At 32.0% G+C, this 12,463-nt stretch overlaps 1 protein-coding gene across 1 annotated transcript in view; it reads right to left on the bottom strand.

Annotated features, from left to right (window-relative positions):
• The window catches only part of LOC137644956 (uncharacterized), a 91,729-nt gene extending 80,696 nt beyond the window's left edge, over window positions 1–11,033 (bottom strand). Inside the window, exons 1-4 of the mRNA XM_068377832.1 lie at window positions 10,794–11,033; window positions 8,386–8,504; window positions 8,124–8,261; window positions 7,847–7,864 (exon numbers count right to left, since the gene is read on the bottom strand). Coding sequence (XP_068233933.1) covers window positions 7,847–7,864; window positions 8,124–8,261; window positions 8,386–8,504; window positions 10,794–10,901 — 383 coding nt within the window. The 5' untranslated portion in view covers window positions 10,902–11,033. The remainder of the gene's footprint in view (window positions 1–7,846; window positions 7,865–8,123; window positions 8,262–8,385; window positions 8,505–10,793) is intronic.
• Between the last annotated feature and the right edge of the window lie 1,430 nt (window positions 11,034–12,463).

Raw genomic sequence — 12,463 nt, 5'->3', positions numbered from 1 at the left:
ATTATTATTATTGTTTTATTTTATTATTATTTTTATTATTATTACTATTATTATTATTATTATTATTATTATTATTATTATTATTATTATTATTATTATTATTATTATTATTATCTGGTGATTTCAGGGACCTACAGTAGTATACAATGGCTCCCCTGTTGTTGTAATCAGGGTTGTTGGCTCCCAAAATAATACTTATAGTCATGAGTTTATTTGCTCTGATGTGTATTATTTTTTTAATTTCAAGTAGACTGGAAGGTTATTTTGAATTATCTATCTTCTGTAATTAAGTCAGTTTTATTAGGATGCTGGGCCTGTTATTACTATAAATCAGAGTTTCACTGATGGTACTGGCACCTTTATTTATCAAAAGTCTTATTGACATTAGATATTTATGGCTAAGGTCTGTGGCTCAGAGGTTTCATGTTTCAGATAAAAATTAATACAATTTAAAAAGAAAACCTTATGATATAACTCAAGACCAAAACTAGTGATCTAATCACAAAACTGTACTATTTTAGTGTATACTCAATTGTACCTGATTTATGTAAACCAGGTGGTTGTATCATTATCCAAAAGAAAATGCTACCTTTTTGGCTAGTGTTTTTTAACGTAAGCACAGCGTTGAGAAATCCTTTACACCTCATTCGTATTTTTCTGAAACAAATCTCTCTAGCTTAGTTTATCGGGTTTATAAAGTGAATCATCTTTTGCATGCTCTTGATGCTCACGGAGGTGTAGACCCAAATGGTGTTGCCCCTTGTTTTTTAATCTATGTTATTTTTTTTGAGTTTGTTTAATTGGCCTACATTTGCACTTGTTAGAGGATTGGTAATGTTACTCCACCAATAAGCTGTAACTCACACATATCAACAAATAATATCCAATAGCTCCTATATATACTAACCATTTCTAGTATTGTTAGGATATCCCCAGACTCTTTCCATGAATTTGTGTGATTGACCTTATTTATTGCTGCTTTTGGCAGTGTCACTGTGGCACCCTGATTTCAAATTTAGATGAGGCTTGTAGAAGTGTTTGTAAGAGTTATTTCATATTTAATTAATATATTTGAAAGAGTAGTTTTTAATGGACTACGCAATGACTAAGATGTAATAATAGAGATTTCTCTATTGTAGACTTGTGGTCACTACTTCTCTTAACAAATGTTTAGACAAAATTACTGCATGGTGCATACTTTTGGGAATTAAGTTAACCGATAACAATAGTGAAAACATTATTGTTTGAAGGTCGTAGCCAGTAAACTTCTGTTTACAGAAACATATTCAATCCATATTGAGAAAGACAACATCAACACCATCTTCTCTTACGCCTATTGACGCATTCTCTCTTGCGTCAATAGGCGTAGGAGGAGAGGATGAGGAAGGGGAAAGAATTGAAAAAGTATTCCCAGGTTTTTGGTTATCAGTCTGAAATATGAAAAAAAAAAAAAAAAATTTAATTCTTTTATTCTTCCTTGTTTTGAAAATTTTCCCCCAATTTCGTCTCTAGTTGTTTCTCACATTGAATAGTTGGATAAGAATGTTAACGCCGTTGAATTTCTAATTCCATATCTTTTTAATATGAATTTCTGTTACCATCATTCAATTAGTTCATTGTACATGTTGTGTATAAGATTTCATCATTTATTACAATCACTTACATTAAGATGGTCCTAGTCTTTGCCATCCACCAATTAGTTCTAGATTTGCTGTAAATTTAGTCTTTCCTTTTCTTTTAAAAGGTTCACTGCCATAGATTTATATGAGTTTTAGTCTAATAGGGCAGACTATCGAATGATCATGCTAATACTGTAATTGAATGGTAGGAGCTACTGAAATTTCATCTAAATGCAAATGCTGTCTTGTTATAGAAAGTCCATCGATTGCCACATTATAATAGTTTTATTTTATGAAATTGTTGCTGTTGTGGCATTCTGCTTTTCCACTTGAGATGGCTGCTTGGCCAAAACAACAACCACCACAATAGCAATAATAATCCTGAGATATATCTCACTTTTACCAAGATTATGAAAACTTAAATTGTATAAAAAGGAAGTCATATCGGATCGGTTGAGTCACTTGACCGTTTTAGAAAGGAGATACTTGTTGCACACTTTCGCGGCTTAAACTCTGTTAATTAATAGAGCATTTCACTAACATTTTATCCACATGATATTACAATAATAACTTGTGGTGGCCTGGTGGTAGCGTCCTTGCCTGGTGATTGCAAGACTGGGGTTTGAGACCCGCTCAAACTCGTTAGTTTCTTTGGTCGATGCAACCTCACCATACTTGTGAGCTAAGGATGGGGAATTTGGGGGAGCCTATAGGTCTATCTGCTGAGTCATCAGTAGTCATTGCCTGGCCCTCCTTGATCCCAGCTTGTGTGGAAAGTGGGCTTCGGTGCTGATCATATGTAATATGGTTAGTCTTTAGGGTACTGTTCTGCTTGATAGGGCAATGTCACTGTCCCTGGCCTCTGCTATTCAGGAGCGGCCTTTAAACCTTTTACCCACTGGATATTCATCGATGTAATTTTATCTTAACAACTTTGCTGTCAAGAGTTTTTCAATCAGTCTATTAATCGCCACCGGTTTGTAGTCAAGGCAGTTGGGTGTCTAGTTTATCATTCATATTTCATCAGAACACAAATATTAATCCTGACATGTTTGTCACCAGTTTGATATTTTGACAGTAGAATTTCAGATTTAGTTGTTATCGGCATCATAGCACTTCATGAGAAGAATTACTAGTGGTAATTTTTACTACCAGTGAGAATTTGTTGTATGTAAATGAGCGATGTACCTCAAATGTTTCAGTATACTAACGGCCACTGTTGTTGAAAACTTGACAAGTTTTAGTCATCGTTAATCCTATATCAACTTCATTGGTTTTATATATATATATATATATATATATATATATATATATATATATATATATATATATATATATATATATATATATATATATGTGTGTGTGTGTGTGTGTGTATATATGTATATGTATATATATACATATATATATATATATATATATATATATATATATATATATATATATATATATATATATATATATATATATATATATATATATATATATATATATATAAACTTCCCTAACCTTTTATTATAACAACATAAGGTATTCTTTCAAATGGCATTTAATAAGGGGAGATTTTTAAAACAAGTTATAAGTTTAATTTATTCAAATGAAAATTAGATTATCCTATGTCATTATCACTATGAAACGCGATTTCTTTAGAACAGCTTTCAGGTTTAGCCATGAGATGATACTCTTAATACCCGTATCTTGAGTCTCCTAAACATGTCATTGCATTCTTTGGTACTAATCTATTAACAAATCATCTGAATATCATATGTTATGGTCCAGATCCTTTGATGATTAATTTTTTAATTGTTTTTTCCGGTATCTAATAGTGTTCTTTAATAAAAGGTATTTTTCTGGATAAGGGGATTAAATCATCATCTTTCATTTTTTAAAGTGCTGGACGGATTCCTAAAAAAAATATCACATTTAAATCTTGAAAACTTTCCCCCTTATACAAGTCGATCAGCAAACAATATCCTCCCTACCATTGAATACATTTTGGATAAATTACATTTAAAATCTTTATAGAGCCACAAACATAAAAAAAAAAGGAAGATCATGAAAAAATATACCAACCTTTGTTTTAGTATTCGTATGTCAACAAATAATTGTCGTAATTGGTGTTTGATCAATATTCTAGTAGTGTCAGACATTTGAATCAACTAAAATAAGGATACAAAATTGTTTTATATGTTTTACAGTATAAGCTACAACTGGCTGTAACCAGTAACAAATCCTATCTTCAGAGCTAAGTAGGACTAGCACTGATCTGGAGGCTTGTTAATCCTTTGCAGGTGTGGGCCTCACATCAATATTGTAGTGGTTTTTTCCTGTAGGCCATAAGTCTAGATCATCTCATCTGGAGGTCAGACAAGATGGGTTACTGCTAGTTATTGAGCATCTGATCGATAATGCCCAAACAATCTGTTCATTCTTAAAGGACCTTTCATATTAACAAGTGCTATTGAAAGCTATCATTACGTGTGTGACAAAATGAAGTAAACTTATCTTTCTTGTATGATAAATAACAAATGAAATCATTGTAAATCATCTTTAGTACGGTATATCGCTTTGGATTTTTATTAAAGTTTACACCATTTTGGTAAAAAAATAACAAAACTTTATGGTAATTCCACAAGTGTCATATGTAACTATAGATGTAAGGCAACAGTTTCTCGAGACTTGAATTCTAGAACATGTTGGGATTATACATATATTATTTGAAATGTATTTTATCATCATAATTTACAGAATTGCAATTGCAAGACAAGCTGCTAAACTAGTTGGTAAGGCAGATGGCTACAAGCAAAAGGGCTCAAACAGGTGAAGCAGCCAAGTGCATAGAGGAAATGGGGAAAGTTAAGAATAGAATGAATGAGTAAAGAATTACAAATTAAGATAAATTACAATGGTAGCTATATCAGTAACAGGCTAGCTATAAAATTAGAATAATGTCAACTTGATTAATTGGGAGAAAAAAAAAAACTTTGTACTAAGCTTGAGCTCATGGATTTTCCCAATCCAACTACTGTATTTGGCTGGGAAGATCATTCCACAGTTCGATCATAGTCAGAATAAAGCCTCTAGAATACTGTGTAATATTGAGCCCTATGACAAATAAGATAAGAATGTGCTGCGTGATAGATGAAGTCTTGGAAGAGCTGAATACAAAAGGATTGTGGTAAATATTAGATATCTTATACAGCATTAACGATGAGCTAGTTGAATGATTGTGCCTCAGAATAGTATCACGGATACCGCATTTAATAAACTAAATTTTTGTCCAACAATTCAATATGAGAGTAAGCTGCTGAAGGCCAGACAGAAGAAAAATATTCAAAGAACATTAAAGAGTTAAAATGGTTTCTTATGATAGACAGGTCACCAAAATCTCCCAATAAAGGACAGTGCTGTCAGTGCACCTCATAGTTTAAGGCTATTTTAGCATTCCTTTGTCCCCTAACTGCACCCGTGTTTTACCATCTTTGTGCTTAACTCTGACCCCACCGCTTTATTTCTTTCATCGTGATGTCCAACTTTTTTTAAGTTCATTGTCCAACTGTGGTATTTTCACCTATTTGCACTCCAGTATTAAATGGTTTCCTAGTTTTGGCCATTTCTCACATGGCCCTCTTCATAAATACTATCACCTAAAGATTTTCTCTATACGTTTTTATGCGCAATTGAAGAAGAAACTGACTGGATATCTCGCAGCAGTGAATATTCAACCAAGAGTGTCATCTACAATTTTAATTGATCTGTATGTAGTTAAAAGCAATATAGTCAATGAAAATATCTATATATAGAGGATTCAGTCATAAACATACTATAACCATGACTGATTTTTTTTTTTTTTTTTTTTTTTTTTTTTTTTCGTTTAACTTCATCTCTCATAGTTTGCATCATACTCTATCTAATTTTAGTAAGGTCTTTGCTAAGAGATTTGCCGTTTGAACTTCAGATCTACAAACATTTTCTAGACAAAACCACATATCGCATGTACACAGAATTAGAACGCTTCTCTAAGGGACACTGGGGTTTACATTCCCAGTCACTATGGTGCGTATTAACAAGAAGTCTGTGCAATACATTGTTAATGAAAATGAAAACTAATACTAAGAAATTTTCCACCAAATCCCACCTGTTTAATTTAGGAATTAAGGGCCTCCTGATTAATACGGACAGAAGCAATACGAACATCATGACCAATCATGCAAACGGTGGAAACTAAAATGAGCATCATAATCTCCAAGGCTCTTTTGAAAGCCAAACTACAAACAGGGGAGATGAAGATTACTTTCAGCATATACATTCAGAAGTTTAGTAAAACAAAAGTGTATAAAACTAGATAATATGGGGGTTGAAGTAATTGGGTAGTCATAGGTATGACTAGAGATACCACAATATTACCTTCTGGATTTTCTTTACAATTTTCTAGCAAGTGTCAAATGAACATTTAGCTAACAGGCAACTTGTGGGCTAAAAGTTCATTTGTCTTTACAAAAGAAGGAAAATGCCATTTGAATCTACTGCCATAATCATCAAGGTTTAGTATAAGATTCTTAATTTTTTGGGACAATTAGCTGAACTGGTCAATTTAGCTTTAGAAGGACACGAATGAGGCTGGCAGTTTATCATAACTACGCTTGCTATGAAACACATCATTCTAAAGAGTTGCATTTTCCTTTGGACGTGGAGTGACAGAGCCAACGGTTTTAAGTGCCTCGAATGGATTCTTTTATAGCTAGCCTACATGTTATTGATTTGTACCTGAAGCGTAAACTCTGATCATTGCTCTTACCTGAGTGTGGCTTTTACGATTTTAATATGACCTATCTCTTTTCATAAGATCATAAACACCCTGTTTCTTCAAATAATGCATCTATAATCGTCATTGAACCTGTTTTTTTTTTTTTTTTTTTTTTTTTTATTGAATCGGTTTTGGATTTCGTAACTGTTATAGTAACTGCTACATGGAACTGTTACTATCACAGACTTGACCCAGTTTTATATGTATTTCATATAAAATATTTTACATAGAAGTATTAAATTTTGAAGTTTTTGTGTAAAAAGAGTGGTCGCCATACTATATAACAATAATTAAAAGAAAACAGAAAACCACAAGAAGAAAATACACGTCATCAATGGGTAATAAACATGAAGAAGCAAAATAGTAATAAAGTACCTGAATAAATTAGAGCATGGATGTACTTACCTTTACTACTGGGAATCTAGTAACAACAATTTGTCCAATTAAATAGAGTAATACACATAACTAAACACTTGATAGGATATCTCACATTTTTTTTTTTTAGATGAGATGGCTATTATGAACCAACTGCCAAATCTCATTTTTTAAGATAGTCTAATGTGATTTCAATTGATTAGCTTATCTCAACCTATTGTCTGGGAAGGGAGTGTGTCTTGTTGGGCCAGTGCCAGCCATGTGCAAAAGGGTTATCCACCAGAATACTTCATTTTAATTGCAATATATTACTACTAAGGATAATATTTTACTTAACATAATCATGGGAATTTTTTTTATTGAAACCTGGAATATACTATAAGGCGTCTCTCATTATGAAGAACCCAACACACAAACATACACATTATATATATATATATATATATATATATATATATATATATATATATATATATATATATATATATGTATATATATATACATATATATATATATATATATATATATATATATATATATATATAATATATATATATATATATATATATATATGTATATATATATACATATATATATATATATATATATATATATATATATATATATATATATATATATATATATATATATTATATATATATATGCATAATCATAATTAAACTCTCTCTCTCTCTCTCTCTCTCTCTCTCTCTCTCTCTCTCTCTCTCTCTCTCTCTCTCTCTCTCTCTCAAGTAAAGAATTAAAGAAGGTTTTAAGTGACCATAAGAATTGCGTATTAAGAATTTAAGTTAATGTATGAAAAACATATAGGATGTATTTTACATATACTTATGAAAGCCACATTTATTTTTGCTGAAATGGAAAGCATTTCTGCCAAGCCAAACAAAATGACTGCGTTTCACAAGGCATAGGGCGAGTAAACTCAGTAATAAACACCTAACGTTACCTTATCTTTTGCGTCTGGTAATGAGTCGGATAATGTCTGTGATTGCCTAACACCAAGTAATCATTAAAGGAGTCTTACCTTAAATCCGTGACTTCTCTAATAATAAGAGAGAAAAATCTGTTGAAAATAGAGTAGGTGGAAAATGGTTACGACACTGGCTTCTCGTTCATTAATTCACAAAGGATATTAAGGTGAAAACAGTAAGATTAAACTTTGAGGACTCGGGAAAGGATGATATTTGCACAGAACATGGGAAGCATACTGGCTTAATCTGTGCTATTTTTTTTTGGCAAGGAAGCTGGGAGTTATATGCATGACTTAATGTTTAAGCACTATGTTTTTTCATTTTTATTACCTGAGAGTTTCCAGTTTTATCTGGAATCTAAGCTTAGAGGAAAGCAATTCATCCGTCAAGGTGTTATTGAATTTTGGCCAGGTATGTAGTCTCTCCAGGATATCATCTGTCTTTCTGAATGTCTCATCTAAATTTGTCCTGTTTATGGAGAAATGCAGAGCACATCTTTTAAAATACTTAATTCATTCACGATATATGCTTTCTTTCTTTATATCATATCATTACAAAATTCGGACGCTATGATAAAGTGATACATAGTTACCTTGTTTTGTTGATTTCTGACCTGAGTTTCGTCCCATTACTGAATACGAAGTAGGCTACGTCGGCGCGCTCGAGTTGTAAGGCTGTCAAAAGCATTCCCAGTTCCACCGTTCCATCCACCTTGATAAGATATCAAAAAGTACTTATATGAATTCATCAGAAATGCCCCCCAGTGATGACCACTTTAATGCAGGAGCTTCCTTTTCCATATTGGGAACCACCCAATTTACAACAAAAGACATACATGGGCACATGGTAAACCTCACAACTGCTTATGAAAAAAAAAGTACAGCAATGAAGGTCAAACAGCGTTTTAGTGTAATAAAAATGAGATGAAGGCATAAAGCGTCATTCACCCCAAACTGCTTGGTTCCAGAAACAGCATTATTACTATTATATAGCTATTAGACTGCATAGGAATCTCAAGACCTAGGTATTGTTGGTAATGTTTCAAGCTGGTGCCGTTAGTATCCGCTACATGATATTTGCCTGTAAATGCACTAGTGCTACAAAGAAAAAGCAAATTTCCTTGGGCTTTTGGCCTACGTGATTTAAGCACTGCAAATAAATTCAGAAAAAACCTAGGGACTAATTTCTGCTTTCAAACTATTTTATGTGAAGCCAGATTCAAATTGTTATAAAAAGATTTATGCCGGTAATCGTGCATGAATATCGTAAAGCTTGTTAACAGTGATTAAAGGAATCTTAACATGCATAAAAGATCCATTGATCGACAGTCAATACTGTGAGAGGAAAAGTAATTCAACTTCAATAACTTTAATTTGGTGCATGATCCATGGCTCACAGTTGACAACAGAAACTGTGCCGAGGTTAAACCAAGATACAGTAATGTTATTCATTAATTTTGGACTTTTTATTTTATTTCTAAGAATTGTATTAGCGAAGGCAATATGTAATCATTTAGAATTTACTTTGATAAAGAATGAAATAGGCCTAAGTAAAAACAAGAACTAGTAAAAGCAAACTTGTAATAATATTGTTTGTAAAGGATGAGCTGTCATACTGTGAAACATACTGATGTTTACTTAAAAAGAGAAGCCATATCTCACAGTTGGATTAGCTAATATTAAAATCTAAGGCACTTGAAAGTTAATTCAATATCCTTCAATGGAATCTTCAAGGAACATTTTTTCTCTTCACTATTAATTTCATCAAATCTTCTATTATAAGTAATTAAGGAAGTTAACTTCAACAGAGATCCTAAAATAATGAAATCAATGGGACAAAACTAGTGAAAAAGGTATATGGACATTAAAATTATTGATTTTACATAATATTAAAAAGGATAATGCATGGTTATGTAGATCAATAGGGGTGTCAATTGCATATAAAAACCGCAGTTAAGATTATATACCCAAATTAGCAAGTTGCCATTGTAAGGAATGGAAGCATAAACACACCGTGTAAATCCCTTCTTGTACTACATTCTTATATTATAATTATGTCCGGTATAAAAAGGGTGTTTGTATAAGATGAGCCAAATATCTATTGAATATTAAGTTTTTCAAAACGTGTGAAAAGCTAAGTGATACCCCAACATGATAATGCATGTTATTATTCCTCAGCATCTTCAAGTATATTGTAATACCCAATGGACAAAAAAGTATAGTTTAAGACAATAGGATGATGAGTATTGGCTTGTCCTGCCATTGGTCAGTAGGTTGTGATGAAATAGCATCACATTTTACTAGATACACCTGCACTAAAAAGTTTACATTGAAACTACGTTATAGACAGTTTCTATACATTACAAGGTAATAAGTAGTTATGTAGTTCCCTGATATATCAAGATATGCTATGGTGTCTTGGCCCCAAAGGTAAGTGCGATGCTATGCATCACTAGATGCACTGCCGTGCCCTGACATAGTTATGTATAGTGCGGTGTTATGATACCCTAGATACAGGTATATTGTGATGCTTCTCCATCTATAGAAATAGATTCATCACCAATATTCCGGATTCCATTTGATGAAAAAAACTACAATATATACTGCAATTCATTAACATGAAAGGCATACCTTAGTGCTTTACCATGACCAACTACAATGTTGTACCATTTCTCCATCTGGTATACTAAGATGCCTGACCATCAGATATAATTCACTATCATCATAGTAGATATTATAAGTAATGCCCAAACATCATTAAGTAAACTGATATACAAACAATAAAGAGCATGGTGAGTTTTTGTAACATTACAATGTAAACTGTAAACACTAATGGTTTTGCAAAATACCGTATTATAATTAGTCAAGCAGTGATGACATAAACTAACAATTCATATTATTGAGAAATACAGTCTAAATTAATAATAAAGCAATCTAAAACTTACCAACAATATTGAAAAGTTTTTAATACGTGTATTTAAATTTGATATATGATCCTAACCTGTTTTCCAAGAATTTGCATCTCGTGTTGGTTTGTCGCGACGGTAGACATGAACCAGCAGTTCTGGATAATGAGGGCAGCTATGGGAATAAAGGGCAACAGTATCATTTGGAATTGATGCCATTTCTTCCCCGAAGCGCTGACCGGGTTAAAGGTACAGCATCCAGCGCCTATGGTCACCAGTGAAGAGGCTTCTGTGGCCGACGCCGAGAGGTCACTCTGTTCGCTTTTGTTGTCTTCATCATCCTTCAAATAAATAAAGATGTTACAGTCTTCAACATTTTTGAGTTGGGCAGATTATAGTCTTTGTGCGTAAAATTTTAATCAATTTCACTTTATCGTAAAAATTATGATTTATATAGAGATTTACTGATATATTTGGGAAATGCCGGAATAAAATATTTTCCGAGTACAATCATTACTTATATTTTGATATAGTTATTAACTCTTTAACGACCGATGAATGAGATATACGTCGTCAAATTCTTCACCTTCTAAACGACTGATGGACGTAATATACGTCCCTATATACAGTATATATATATATATATATATATATATATATATATATATATATATATATATATATATATATATATATATATATATATATATATATATATAAAATATTAAATACCGAATTTCATGTCTTAAGCGAGAAAATAGCTACATACTAGTGGTAGAGTCTGATTAGAACTTCGTTGCCATGGGTCTGGTGGAATAATGAATCAACCTGCATATTGTCTGCGCATGCCCCAAATGCTATAGTTGATTTTCTCTTGGATTTATTTTTCGTAATTTACAACAAGATATCTAGGACACATGGAAAATACAATTCTCAAATTCACATCTATTATACTTTTTTGGACAAATATTTTTTCTGTGTGAGTAGCAAATTTTTGCCCACATAATTCAGAATTTATTATAGATGACCATGCTATTACAATTCTGTTTATTTTGTTGTAAAACAATAATCTATAAAGAAAACGAAACCAGAATGAATGTTATAGCTCAAATATAATGGGCTATAGTGGTTCAAAAAATATATTTCATCCCAGTTAAACATTGTTACTGAGCTTGAATTTGGAAAAAAAATAATTTTGATAACTGTGCAATTTAAAATTTCAACAAGAATTGCAATGAGACAATTGATTTAATAAAAAGTAAGAAACTCATGCATTTGCCCATTATTATTTTATTTGCCGTCGCAGTTTCCAGTTTACTTATTTCATTATCATTATCAGAATGATAATTGCTTATCTTCCTCCAGGTCATGTTCTTGATGCACGGCCTTTTTGTTATTTTTGCATGAGAGGATCATGATATAGTTGAGCATAGAAAACAAGTTGGTTGCTTATCCAGATGATGCTATAATACTTGCATAGATTCTAAATGAGTGAAAATTCTCTCACCAAAGTATTAGATCATATTATTAGGTGTAAATTATTGCAAATGAGTATAAACCTAGCTACGAATAGGTCTAGAACATTGGATTACCATCGCTCAGATCTTGTTTGAATACATGTAAGGAATTTAAAGGAATTTAAAATTCCCTTGGTATCATTCTCGATAGAAAATTCACTATTTTAACAAATTTGTTCCAGTGCTTCTTCACCAGCATAAAATGGATATGTTGAGGAAGATTTTTTAAGGCTTGTGTAGCGTGAGGA

Source organism: Palaemon carinicauda, chromosome 8 (assembly GCF_036898095.1).
Source record: "Palaemon carinicauda isolate YSFRI2023 chromosome 8, ASM3689809v2, whole genome shotgun sequence".
Taxonomy (NCBI): Eukaryota; Metazoa; Arthropoda; class Malacostraca; order Decapoda; family Palaemonidae; genus Palaemon; species Palaemon carinicauda.
This window is presented reverse-complemented; position numbering and strand designations above follow the sequence as displayed.